Raw genomic sequence first — 15,119 nt, 5'->3', positions numbered from 1 at the left:
GCAACACCAGATCGGTTGCCTTGAAGTTTTGGTTTATTAATGTTTGTTAAATTCTAACGGAGGCCTCTCAGTGGCCCCGTTGTGGGGCATTGGCCCCTGTGTGTGCGCAACTGGTTTATGATTCTGGTTGATGTATTTTAGTGAAATGCTCTGGTCGCTTTAAAGATTTTACGGATGTTACATGTGGACCCTGGGGCACAAGGAAAAGTCTATACATACTCCCTATTTAAAAGATTCTCCCCATTGTTTGACTTTGTGAAGACTCTTTCAGTCCTTGACTGATATTGGTATTTTGTTATATTACGTTACATATTGGTAATCAATCTGTTCTTGGATGCGGGCCTTCCTTCGGCCTTGGCGTCCTTGGTTCCTCTCCTTTATCTTTTTTCCTTTTCCTAGCTTTTTATATTTTTCTTGTCTGAGGGTCAATCTGGGAATTTTGTCCTATCTTGGGATACTTGACATTCTATATGGATGGGTGGGTTTGTCTGATAGTGACCTCGCCACTTGCTTCCCATGTCTACCCAAAAACAATGCTCTGCCATTATCTGATTGCTCTCTCATAATGTCCAAGGGTTGGGCTCCCTTTCTAAGCAACTCATAAGTTTCTCCCATTATATGTCTCTGGGAGTCGATATAGTGGCCTTGCAGGAAACGCATTTTTCCTCTTCCTTTACTCCCAGATATATTCATAGAGATTTTCCGACTTGTTTTTTCGCTAATGCCTCCAAAAAAAAATAGATGGGAGGCGTTCTACTTTTCTAAACGGCTATCCTTTACAAAAACTAAAGTTTTAAGGGATAGGAAGCAACGATACATCCTGGTGAAGGGTCATTTAGGGGGTAATATGGTGTCTTTTCTTATTTACTATGCCCCCAATATGAACCAGGTGACCTTTTTCCGTTCTCTTTTCAAGTCTCTGTTTAAAGAACTAGAGGGGGATGTGATTTTGGCAGGGGACTCCAATTTGGCTTTAGACCATATACTCGATAAATCCCATGTAATTAAACTTAAATCGCCTTCTAAACAAAGCCACAAGCTCACGTGGGACATAATTACTACTGTTACATAAATCCCCGGGCCCTGACGGCCTCCCAACCAGTACTACAAAACGTTTTGTGAACATTTACTTCCTCGTATGACACTGTACTTTAATTCATTGCGAGAGGAAGATGTGGTCCGTTTAGATGATAAGGCATATATTAATGTCATTCCTAAACCCAATAAAGATTCCACTGATGTTCATAATTATCGTCCTATTTCATTAATTAATTGCGACCTGAAAATTGTAATGAGACTCCTAGCTGTGCGCCTTAATTCCTTTCTGGCACAATATATACATAAAGATCAGTCAGGATTTATATCGGGTCATCAAATGTTGGACCAGATTCGTAGATCTATTACCCTGATATCAGCTGCCCGTTCCAATTGGGATGCTCCTCTCTCTAGGGCTCTCTTACTTCTTTCTCTGGACCTTCATAAGGCCTTTGATAGTCTGACCTGGGAATATTTATTTACTACCCTGCAGGCATTTGGCTTTGGCCCGAAGTCTCTTGCTCTGTTACATTCGCTATATGCTAATCCCTTGGCCCAGGTCTCCATCAAAGGTTACAAATCCTCAGTGTTCCCTATCCGCAGAGGGGCTAGACAGGGCTGTCCACTTTCCCCTCTGCTTTTTGTGTTAGCAATTGAACCCTTGGCAATAGCAATTCGGTCTCATCCCCAAATCCATGGCATCTGTTGCGGCCAACAGGAACATAAATGTGCCCTATTTGCTGATGACGTTCTTATGTATATTACTTCTCCTTTGACAACTATTCCAAATTTATTATAATCATTACGCCAAATCTCCACTCTTACCGGGCTTTCCCTTAATCCCCGAAAAACATCTGCCATTAATGTTTCTTTACCCATATCTGATGAACAACTTCCTACGATTTTCAGTGGGTGAATAAATCTTTACACTACTTAATAGTACAGCTTACCAATTCTATCGAGACACTTTATCAGGCTAATTACCCTCCCCTCTTTAAAACACTTAGGGACGATCTCCATCGTTGAGCTGACTATTCCTTGTCCTGGTTTGATAGAGTCAACTCCATCAAAATGATTTTTCTGCCTCGATTACTATATTACTTCCGGACCTTACCGATAGTGATTCCGCAACAAGACTTACGCTTTCTACAAGCTGAGGTTCTTTGTTTTATTTGGAATAACAGACGGCCTCGGATGAACCAGAAGACGCTATATGCTTCTAGTTCGCGGGGTGGTATTGGCCTTCCTAATCTCCATGTGTACTTCCAAGCTGCACAGATCGCCCAACTAGCCACGGTTGGGGGACATACTCCCCATTGGGTTTCTGTAGAAGCTCTTTTCTGTCACCCATTGGCTATTGGGACATTACTTTGGCTTGCAAGTCCATTAAGTCATTCTATATTGTGCCCCACTTTGTCGCTCTCCTTGGCAGTTTGGGATAGGGTACGTTACTGTAAATCACTAGCTTCACCACATACGCATATTGATCCAATTTTTTGCAACCCTGAATTTGTGCCTGGATTAACACCGGCCCCTTTTCAGTAGTGGATCAATAAGGGCTTGTTGTGGATAGGAGATTATCGTAATGGTGCTTGTATACATTCTCCGCAAACCTTTAAGACAAGTTACATATGCCTACTACTGAAATCTTTCAATACAACCAGATTGTCTAATTTCTCTGCTCAAAGCTCGCTTTATTGGACGAGTCACTTTTGCTCATCACCTTTGAACTCTCTTGTAGGAATAGGGATACCCCAAGAGGCTGGGTCTCTGCAATATATGCTCTCCTAACTGACCCAAATTGTGAACTCCCTTACATGGAACACTGGGAAAAAGATTTAACTGTCAATTATGAATTATCAGATTGGCAAGATATCACCTTGACATTGTCCAAAATTTCTATCAATACTACTTTAATTGAAGCTAATTATAAAACTTTGTTGAGATGGTATCTGGCACCCACCCAGATTGCAAAGATGCATCCATCTACCTCTGCGATGTGTTTTTGGCGTTGTGGCCAGGTTGGGTCAATGTTTCACACTGGGTGGCAGTGCCCACTTGTAACTAGATTTTGGATTTGAATGTTCAACTTGGTAAACTCAGTGACGGGTATAAATATTCCCAGATCCCCGGAGACAGTGCTCTTTCACAAATTTCCAGATAATCTTCCCAAGAAATCACATAAATTGATTTCCTATATGTTTCTGGCAGCGAGAATTACTATAACTAGACACTGGAGGCAATCGGTCACTCCACTTGATTATGTTAAAAAGAAACTTAATTGGATCATGATTAATGACAAACTCACCTGTATCCTACACAATAACTCGAAGAAATTCGATAACACATGGAACCCGTGGATCCACTACCTCTCTGTGCCTTAACGACCCTCATCTGGATTTTCCTTTCAACTCTTTCATTTGTTCTTTTTACTATTTTTGTATTGCTCTACTTTGTATATTCTGTGCTGGCAAGGTGAGATATACTTGACCTTGAATTGGTCACGATTTATGTCTTGTCTTAACTGCCAATTGTTGCGCCAGAATTTGTTGTTTTTGTATTTCTTTCAGTACATATGATGGAACATTGTTCATTGATATTGCTTGTTTTACTTATGTTTTTTTTTCCTTTGTAAAACTATTCAATAAAAACCATTGAAAAGTAAAATAGTGGTTATGGAGCAGTGAATGCCACACAGCGAAGTTCAAACTCAAGCTCTGGATTAAAAAAGAAAGGCTTTTATTGGCTATAATATAGCGTTAGGCCAAATGTCAGAGCACAGTGAAATACATACAGTTCCATGATCGAAAGCTGTGTCTTACCTGGTATTGTTGCCCAGTACAAAGAATGAGATGGTCATAAGGCACTTTTCTGTCATTGGAAACAATCACAAACTTGGCAGCTCTGTCTATGCCAGTCATTTTACCAACCACAACATTAACCCAGGATCGAAGTGACATCAGTGCGTAATCTTTATCATTATAACAGTGGCTGGGAAGAGAGAAAAGCCGTAAATGACATTTTAGCAGCTGACAGCAGGCATTAATTAGACATCTGCTGATATAGTGAAGGGCCTCTAGTGGCTTAAGCCTGTTGTCTTCACTGAGTGTTCCAAAAGCCTATAGCAAGAGCTTGTTCATAATTCCACTCTGTGTGGAATAACTGACAGCCATGAAATAAACCAGTCAATATCTCAAATAAGCACACATGCAGAAATTGTTCCTATTCCTACTGATTTCTGATGGCTTTCATAGAAACAGAAAACCCTTTAGCTGTTACATTCTATCACTGATTTTACACAAATGCTGACAAGTGCACAAATTTTGTTCTGCTAAGAAATTAGTTTGGCCTAATCTCAATGGCTTCCCATAAACTATTTTAGGGATAGTGTCCATGGGATTCTGGAATCAGTTAAGGTCACAGCGTGTACTTTCTCCTGTAGCCTATGATGAGCTCCTCAAGTGAAGAGAGATTAAGACACCTGTCAGGTTTTTATTGCTGTCCATGTACCCGTTAGGCCGGGGTTTACACCAGTGCAGTTTACTTTTGATCCATTTTTGCAGTGCTTTGTGCATTTCGTGTTTTTGACGCGTTTTGAATTTTTTTCAGCATTTTATTTGTTTTTTTTTTTACACCCCGATTGATATTGGAAGGACTTTACATATTATATTATACCGATTGCACTGATATATATTCATTTTCATATTTATTACATATTCACTATATTTGTTTTATGCACTGCACTTCATGTTCATAGTTTGCCTATTGAGATTCATTGTCACTTTCTCTGGTGCTAGCTGCTTTTATTTCAGTGCTCACTTTTTTGATTTTTGCTTGGATATGTCCATTAAAATATGCTATCACCAAGTAAGTATTTGATATTTTACACAGTAGAGTAGGGACTAGTCAGAGAGGGATCACTTTGACACTGTTGACTAGCTTGAATATCTATTGCAATATAAGAATCCCTGGATTTTATGTAAAACCAGACACCTCTCCATTTGTAATGAGTCCCTGGTCTACTTAATTTCATACTTACCTGCTGGATAAAAATTCTGTGTTGGTATAAGTGCCAGAGGAGTTGTTTCCAGGAAGGCCATGGGTGGAAATCAGGGTGATATTGTTGAACTTGAGATGTGGGCTAAAAAAACAAAACTTGCAATTAATTAACTAATATCATTAGCAAATGGTAATACCATTGAAAGTGAACCTGTTTCTAGACTTGAGTTAAATACTGATAGCTGTTTTAGCTCCACAGTTTATTATTTGAATCTCTACACTGGTCATTTCTGTGATTCACATTTAACTATGGACCCTTGTTATATCCAATGTATAGCTCTGATATGTGCCATGTACGTAATCTGATACATTCTTGTATGGCAAAAAAAATGTTTAAAAGAAAAAAAAAAAAAAAAATAAACAAACCTAAGCAATTTAAAATATATATGATGAAAAAAATATGCAATTACAGGTTACCTTTAGTACAAACTGCATATCAAAATGATTAGTAAATTCATATGGGCAGCTAAAGTGATTAAAGTGATAATGAAATCTTGAAGTTTAGGGATGTTCAGAGCGGGGGTTGGGTCAAGTTTGAATTTTACATGAAAAGTCAATACTTATATATGCATATAACTCCAGCTACTCTTATCTTTAGATCTACTGATCATTTTAATACACAGTTTTCAATGACAGCCTTTGCTTCTGCATTTATTCATGCTTAGATTTAACTGGCCATTATTGTAACAGTTCTATAATCATTAACAGTAATCACCATACATTAATTGTTTATGTATATATATATATATATATATATATATATATATATATATATATATATATACACACACACTATATTGCCTTTGGGACATCTGCCTTTAAACGCACATGAACTTTAATGGCATCCCCGTCTTAGTCCGTAGGGTTCAATATTGAGTTGGCCCACCCTTTGCAGCTATAACAGCTTCAACTCTTCTGGGAAGGCTGTCCACAAGGTTTAGGAGTGTCTATGGGAATGTTTGACCATTTTTCCAAAAGCGCATTTGTGAGGTCAGGGACTGATGTCAGACAACAAGGCCTGGCTTACAATCTCCACACTAATTCATCCCAAAGATGTTCTATCGGGTTGAGGTCAGGACTCCTTAAGAGTTCCATTCACTGGAACTAAGGGGCCAATCTCAACACATGAAAAACAACCCCACATCATAATCCCCCCTTCCACCAAACTGCACACTTGGTGCAATGCAGTCAGGCAAGTACCATTCTCCTGGCAACCACCAAACCCAGACACGTCCATCAGATTGCCAGACAGAGAAGCATGATTCGTCACTCCAGAGAAAACATCTGAATCCAGTGGCGGCGTGCTTTACACCACTGTATCCACCGCTTTGCATTGCACTTGGTGGTATAAGGCTGCAGCTGCTCGGCCATAGAAACCCATTCCAAGAAACTCTCTATGCACTGTTGTTGTGCTAATCTGAAGACCACATGAAGTTTAGAAGTGTTTAGCTATTGACTCTGCAGACAGTTGGCCACTTCTGCGCACTGTAGGCTTCAGCATGCGCTGACCCTGCTCTGTCATTTTACGTGGCTGTGTTGCTGTTCCCAGTTGCTTCCAATTTGTTATAATACCACTAACACTTGACCGTGGAATATGTAGCAGCAGGGACATTTCACAGATGGACTTATTGCACAGGTGGCAACCTATCACAGTACCATGCTTGAATTCACTGAGCTCCTGAGAGCTCCATTATTTCACAAATGTTTGTAGAAGCAGTCTGCATGCCTAGGTGCTTGATTTTATACACCTGTGGCCACGGAGGTGATCAATGAATCCAATAATTTGGAGGGGTGTACCAATACTTTTGGCAATATAATGTACACACACACATATATATATATATTTTTTTTTCTTTTCTGAGGCATTAGCTCAGTGGCGGGTTGTGCTTGACTCCCTGGAGGAGTCTTGGCACGGTGAAAAAGGCATAGCAAGACAGCAGGATCTTGGTGAACTACAATTGTGGAGTGCAGGTATCAAAACAGCCAAATAAACAAAAACAGAAAATAAACTCTTGTCACATTGGGCATCTAACTGCAAACACAGGAATCCAACTATTTGTCCTGAAATAGCCTACTGTAGCCCAGACACTTGGCTTTTACAAAGAAAATTACAATATTTACAAACAGGCTCACCACAAGGCACAAAAAGGAAAAAAATGTCTGTATTGCTTAAACCTGGGGCAAATATATCTTCCATCCTGGATAAAACCCATAGTTTTTCTGGCTGCCTATCACAATACATATAAATATATATATATATAAACACACACACTATATTGCCAAAAGTATTGGGACACCAATAACAGCTGCAGCTCTTCTGGGAAGGCTGTCCACAAGGTTTAGTACAGAAAAACAGGGACATAAACAATGCAACAAGTGAAGTAAACAGAAAAGGACATCGTATTACATCCTCATGAAAATCTGAGAAATCAAGGGTAGTATGATGCTTTGGTTCAATATTAGAAAGAAGTGACACTTGACCCCATTTGACCTTTCTTTCAAAGATAAATTCTACCCACAACTGGTAGCTGTCACCACCTGGGTTTTTATGATATTTAGAGACCCTACAATGGAGACCATATTTCCCTATGATCCTCCCCTATATGCAAAGCATGTTGATCAAGGATTTTTAAGAGCTAAATAACCCAGTAAAGAATGATTAAAGTGGTGTACAACTATACAGATCCAGACCTGTAACATTGCCAGGTGCCATTGAAAAACATGCAGGAGACACACAATATCCCCCTTTAAAGTGTTTCACTTGAGTTGGTACTTACTTGATTAAGCACCAAATCTGCACAGGATCATATAGAGCTGCACCAGGTTTTGCACTACTCAGTTTTAGTAAATCAACCCATATGATTTATAAAATACATATATGTGAACAAACACATAGAAAAAATAAAATATTGGGATTACATACACTTCAGGGAAACCTGTCAAACACATAGGCTGCCAGTGTTGACCTCTCCTTTTAGGATGGCAGTAACTTGGCTGCTGTGCTGATACTTTTGGCTTTAATACTAACCCTGAAAATAGAAGAAATTTTGACTTTTTGCTACATCTCACCTGCTTCATGATTGTTTTGGATCAGTGACTAAAGAGAATTAGGATAAAACATCATCAAGAAACTATCACAATGCATATACACTAGTCAGTGTTAGAGTGAGATGCAAGTAGTGCAATACAGGTTCAAGTAGTACAACACAGGTGTGTATATATATAGCATATACATACATACACACACTATATACAGATTACAAATTAATGTCACATCCACTAGCAATCTACAGGGTTTGAATTCTACTTATTTATTTTTTAATTTCTGTGTAATGTTTTTTTTACTACTAATAATAATTTATTAGATATAATATTATAAGTATTTTGAATCATAATTTCTATAGCTTTCTGAGAGTTATCGCATTTGAAAAAGTGTGTAAGCACACCAAGATACCTTTGTGGAAATTATACATTTATACCCAAATACAGCACAGCTACCATTTCTGGCCTCCTTCAGAAAATGATAGTTCCTTGACGATGTTTGATCCTAATTCTCTTTAGTCACTGATGAAGCATGGAGTAAGTAAGATGTAGAAAAAAGTCAAAATTTCTTATTTCTATTTCCAGGTCAGGTTAGTATAAAAGCCAAACGTATAAGCATAGCAGCTGGGTTACTACCAGGGGTGGACTGACCATTTGGAAACTGGGGCACTGCCCGAGGGCCCGGGGTCAGTAGGGGGCCCCATGAGATGCCCCTGGTACCTTTTTCATAGGCTTTTTTGAGTTTGGGCAAGGATACAGGGGCCCCATGATCCCCTATTGCCCGGGGCACCATGAGTTGTCAGTCCGCCCCTGGTTACTACCATTCTAAAAGGAGAGATCAACACTGGCAGCCTATGTGTTTGACAGGTTTCCGTAAAGTGTAAACATAATATTTAGTTTTATAAATCATAGGGGTTGATTTACTAAAACAGAATAGTGCAAAACCTGGTGCAGCTCTGCATGTTCCTGTGCAGATCTGGGGCTTAATCAATTAAGTGGGATTAATAGGAGGCATGGAGGAGCTCAGCTATGAGGAAAGATTAGAGGAACTGAAGTTATTCTCTATTGAGAAGAGGAGATTAAGGGGCGATATGATCAACATGTATAAATACATCAGTGGTTCATATAGTGAATTCGGTGTAGAGTTATTCACCCTGAGGTCATCACAGAGGACAAGGGGGCACTCTTTACGTCTGGAGGAAAAGAAATTTAATCTCCAAACACGGAAAGGTTTCTTCACAGAAAGAGCTGTGAAAATGTGGAATAAACTCCCTCAAGAGTTGGTTCTGGCCAGCTCAGTGGATTGCTTTAAAAAAGGCCTGGATTCTTTCTTATATACACAGAATATAACTGGATACTAACATTTATAGGTAAAGTGGATCCAGGGAATATCCGATTGCCTCTCGGGGGATCAGGAAGGAATTTTTTTCCCTGCAGGAGCAAATTGGATCATGCTTTGCTGTTTTTTTTTGCCTTCCTCTGGATCAACTGTGGGTATAGGATTATAACTTTTTTTTTTAATGGTTGAACAGGATAGACTTTTGTATTTTTTCAGCCAGGCTAACTATGTAAGTTCCAAATCAAATGAAACGTGTTAAAGAGGGTTCTCCCATGAGCGGAGCCCAGGCTGATGCTATTTTAATATACTTGCGACTGGTGGCATGCATTGAGGTGACATTTTGTTGGAGACGGGAGAGTGAGCTTGACAAGCCTTATCAAGCCAAACCAGCACCTGGCAGCCAGGGGTTGAGCTGATCAGAGTGGCACACTGGGGCATGTTGAGTGGTACTGTCTTGTTTTGTTGTGAAAGGATCAAGCATTGTATGGTTCCCCCACTTCCAGTTTTAGTCACAATCAGGGATAAGCTCAAGTGCATTCAGATCCTGGTTCAAACCATGAGTAATCTCACCAGAAAGCTGTCACCTGTACTGTGTCAATCATAAGAATCCAAAGCATTGGTGTGATTGGCCAAGTACAGTGACAGATTCCCACTGGCATCGCTCAGGGTAGTTCAGACTAGGATCTTACCACACCTAAGCTCATCCCTAGTAACAATTAGGAGAAGACACAGTGTACCGAATGTGTGGGTGCACATGGGCCCTCTGGGACTTAGAGGCCCCTTTTTAATAGATGTGAGTCAGACAGGTGCTGGGATTTCAATCACTGTCACATAAACCAGAACATGGCTCATCTCTATCTACCTGAAAATAGATACACATTGAATACATTTTCCTTGATCAGTAACTGTATGAGGGATGAAAAAAATGGTCTTGCACAGGGGTCTTTTAGTTAATCTGTTCATCACTGGTGACAATTATTGCATTTCCCCTTCACCCCATGTCCTGCATTTGCTCAATTTTCAAATGTGCCATTATGCATATATTATGTATATATGCTGCATTTTAGCTGCCCTGGCTCATGAATCCAGTCTAAGGATTTCAAAATACTAACCACAATGAATAAAGCCATCCACAACACTGTCCCCCAGCCAGGGGCGGACTGACAACTCATGGGGCCCAAGGGCAATAGGGGACCATGGGCCCCTGTGTCCTTGCCCAAACTCAAAAAAGCCTATGAAAAGGTACCAGGGGAATCTCATGGGGCCCCCTACTGACCCCGGGCCCTCGGGCAGTGCCCGAGTTTCCAAATGGTCAGTCCACCCCTGCCTCCAGCTACATTACTGACCTCATCTGCAGATATTGCCCAAATTGTCCTCACCACTGCTCCCAAGACACCTTACTCTCTAGCTTCCTTGTCACCTCCTCCCATACTCACCTCCAAGACTGCTCCAGAACCTCTCCCATCCTCTAGAACTCCTTACCCCAGTATGTCAGGTCAGCTCCTACCCTGTCTGCCTTAAGGCAATCCTTGAAAACTCATTTATTCAGGGAAGTTTACCCCACCTCCACCTAAAAACTGTACTTGAGTCACCTCCACCAGATCATCCCCTGCAGCTATCACCTTTTGTACCACTACCCCTCCCTTTAGATTGTAAGCCCTCCTATTTCTTATGTATTGAACTGTAATGTAATTGTACTGTCTCCCTTTATATTTTAAAACGCTATGCAAACTGTTGGTGCTATATAAATCCTTTCTAATAATAATTGAAATAATTGTCAATGTATATAATGTAGCTTTTACATTCTTTGTTTTACAAAGGACCCCACTGGCTAGTGATTTTATTGAACTATGTCAGAAAAAAGCATATCATGTTAATTGAGTATAATGTAAATCAATCTATAATGCAGAAAACTGCAAAGCCTGGATTAACTAATTAAATGAATTAGCTAACAGTTGATAGTAATGAAAGGGAAAGGAGTCAAGTACATCTGATTGCTCCTGTAGTTATAACTGCTCTCGTGTTTCGTATATATGTGTTGCTTTTAGAGGAAGGGTTCAAGGCAGGAGCACAATGCTGCTAAAACATTTAGCTAGTGCACCTGCATTTTAGCAGCAGTGGCTAATTCCAGCAGGGATTTTATCTTGCTGCGGATACAAAAAAGACAGAGAGCTGCACAAAAGATTCTTCTACCACAGGAAGGTATTAGGGTATCCAGGGAAATAAGTGAAAACGTTATTGAATTTCATTGCTTGGTGCTACTGAAGGGGATGTACATGGTATGAGAGCTAAATGCCAGTGTCCTTGAAATACAAAAGGTCACAGAAGCGAAACGCTTTTAAGTCAAATGAAACAGAACATACCATTTCCAGGATTGATTGTCATACGAAGGTTTCTTATTGATGAATGTATCATATCTTTCAATATGATGTTAGTACATCTTAAAGTGTTATTAAACCCACAATAGTAAAATCAGTCTGTATATGCAGTAGAGCATGCTTGTTATGCTCACTGTGGAACCTAAGGGGTTAATCCTCTGCATTGTGCAAAAATGCTGTTTGATCCTAACTTCTCTGATCCTCCCCTTCTTCCAGTGTCCCCCTCTTATCTCCTGATAAGACAGATCATGTGGAGACACTCTGCACATGCTTAGTTTAGTGTGTATTGCTAGAGGTTTTGTTTTTTTCTTGGGAGAGTGCAAGTAATCAGCACAGGGCCAATCAGCACTATCCAGACAGAGGTCAGGGGTTTTGCATCCTCCTACACCAGAAATAAAACTCCTCCTACAAGCTTTAACCAGTGCTCTGCTGAACACTGATAGAAGTCACACGACTTCTCCAACTGCTGATGGGAAAAGGAATTTAGCAGTTTATATTTGCTAAAATAATTACATTTCCATGTAGTGTGTATTGTGGGAGACCAGATATAGTGAATGCAGAGTCCTGCGTTTAGTAACACTTTAATGCAGTGAGCAAAGCGTAACTGGGGATGATTTCTTACCATTTTTTCCCTTTACATTCTACATTGCTTTAAAGTATACAGTCATTCACACAGTCCCTGTGCTAGAGGAGCTTACAATCTAGTGTATCTAGCACACCCACACCATTAGGGCCAAATAGATCAGGAATCCCACCTGTATGTTTTTAGACAGCAGAATAAAGCTGGAGAACCCAGTGAAACTCATGCACACACTTAGAAAACATACTAATCACAAAGCGGCCTACTTTCTAACCATTGCCATCAAAATATCACTTAGACAACTCAGTCTTCTGCTATAACCTTTTCTAAAAAAGAAGACAGATAATATAAACACCTTTATATGAGTTTATTAAGTAAAGTACTGCCAAGAACCATGGTGATAGGAAAAGTGCAGTATCCTAGAGCAACCAATCAGATTAGTGTTAGCTGTATTTTTCCAGAGGTTGATAGAGGTTCCTTGACAGATATCCTGCCGTTGGTTCTTACAAAGATCAGCAAAGCTAGGCACAGGACCACTGATTTCAGTGTAAGGGAGCACTGTACCAACCACAGATTTAAAAGGGCATTCTCCTCACTGACCACTAGTGTGCGGTGGTTTTTCTCCCAATAACCATCAATTTGGGGGGGGGGGGGTTCTTCTTCCACTAACCACAAATGCAAGTGGTCCATTTTCCTACAGATCACCAATGTAAGGGGGCACTATACTGATCACCCATGTAGGGTGACCCTTTTCCACTGGCCATCAATGTAAGAGAGCACTGCTATATTGACCACTAATGTAGGGGAGTCCTTCTCAACTGATTACCAATAGATGTGGGCACTACACTGACTATCAATGTAAGTGTGCCCTTCTCCTATGGATTACCAATTTAAGGGAACCCTTCTCCATTGACTAGCAATGTAAAGGGACTTTTTCACATGCAATGTACAGGGACATTTCTGACATGTACATTGGTCTGTACTCACTGAGAAAAAGAGAGACCGTCTCAGAAATACAGGAGCATATCAGAGGCTGCAGAGAGGCATAGGTGTCACAGAGGTGCTCACGGGTCACTGTAGTAATAGGATGGCCTGGAGTCACTGGAATTCACAGGGTGTAGTCAGGTTACTGAGTGACACAGGATGTTCTAGGGTTACTGGAAACACAGGAATCACTAAAGATACTGAAGTGTTGGGTCAATGCAGATGCCAGGGCCACTACAGAGGAGACACAGAAACAGAAGTCACTAAAGATAATTGGGTCACAGGAGACAAAGGAGTTTTTAAAGACACAGGAGCGCAGGAGTCACTGGAGTTGCTGGATTCAATGGAGACACAGGAGTCTAGAGGCACAGGGATGCAGCTAAAGTGCACAATGGAGGCATGGGACATGAAGGGACAATGGAATTTGGGGTGCACATAGGTATCCAAAACTGAGGGAGCAGGTTAGTCTTGAAGGGCAAAGAAATTAACTTGTATACTTAAGATGGATTTGCAGACATAGCAAGAAACAAAGGACGAGAAAACGTATTTAAATCAAAAGGTTTAAGTAAGGAGACAAGGAAAGAAATCAGTAGACTGAGGTATGGAGGCAGATAAAGTTTGTAGCAGACTGAGTTAATCTTAGCAGTGATTACATAAGGTCTGATAAAGTACATGGCAAACCCCTTGGAGGGAACCATTACACGAATGCTCTTGGTGGCAAGCCAAACTTTAGAGAAGGGAAGGGTGGTGTCACGTACCTGATGGGAGACTGAAATGATGAGGTCGGCCTCACTTGTGTCACCAGTCCTGACCCAGCTGGAGTAGGAACAGAGGGAGTCTAGGACCCAGGGGAACAAGAGTGCCAGTAGTTGTTGTTTGCAGCTCTTGCTGATGAAAGACCTTGGAAGGTTGATGGTCCTCCAATTTTGGCACAGTAGTAGTAGGCAGAGCAGGTTTTGCAGATTGCCAGGTGTGCACCAGAGCAAGTCAGGTAGTGAGGACAAGAAACAGGAGCAATGTCATGGAATAGCCAGGGTCATCAACAGTCGGGCAGCATGGTACAGAATCAGAAGGAAAAGCCAAGGTCAGAAGCAGAGCCGAAGTTAGGAACCAGTATCAGGAGAGCAATCAGAGTCAGGTGAGGAACAAGCCAGGTCAGCAACAAAGGAATCATACAGGAACAAGCAGGACATGGGGAAGCTGAAGACCAGTCAGCACTGAACATGAGCAGAGACACTCCTTAAATAGGCCGTCTGGTGCCAATCTTCGCCGTGCGTGTGCACGTGTGTGATCGAGCATTTCTGGTCACGATTTATCTTGCTGGAAATCCCTTAAAGGTGGCTAGGGAAGACATGGATGCTTGCAGTGGACAAGGTAGAATGGGGATACCTTGGTGTTTGCACTAATATGGTTATTGTGAGCAAATTCTGCCCAAGGCAGGAAGGCAGTTTTGATAAGATGGGCAGGAACTCTCAGAAATATAATCCAGTTTAATGTTGAGCAGTTCTTAGTCCCTAACAGAATCATTTTCTTTCTCTGCTGGAGAGAATTTTTTTAGAGCAGAAGACCCCCTTAGGGGGTCTGGAATACATTGGCTTCAACTCCCATGATGCATCGACCTCAGTGCAAAAGGTTTAAGTGATGGCCAGTCTTGTTAGAGCAAGGCTGGAAAGGAAGGCTCCCTTCAAGGCACGGAAGGCTT

The 15,119-nt window shown here is 40.9% G+C and overlaps 1 protein-coding gene across 1 annotated transcript in view; it reads right to left on the bottom strand.

Moving 5' to 3' along the window:
- CFAP61 (cilia and flagella associated protein 61) overlaps positions 1-15,119 on the bottom strand; it is a 409,554-nt gene that overhangs the window by 173,081 nt on the left and 221,354 nt on the right. The window contains exons 19-20 of the mRNA XM_089686524.1: positions 5,075-5,176; positions 3,858-4,026 (exon numbers count right to left, since the gene is read on the bottom strand). Coding sequence (XP_089542650.1) covers positions 3,858-4,026; positions 5,075-5,176 — 271 coding nt within the window. The remainder of the gene's footprint in view (positions 1-3,857; positions 4,027-5,074; positions 5,177-15,119) is intronic.

This window comes from Staurois parvus, unplaced genomic scaffold (assembly GCF_062004578.1).
Source record: "Staurois parvus isolate SC_StPar_1 unplaced genomic scaffold, SC_StPar_1.0 ptg000401l, whole genome shotgun sequence".
Lineage (NCBI taxonomy): Eukaryota > Metazoa > Chordata > Amphibia > Anura > Ranidae > Staurois > Staurois parvus.
This window is presented reverse-complemented; position numbering and strand designations above follow the sequence as displayed.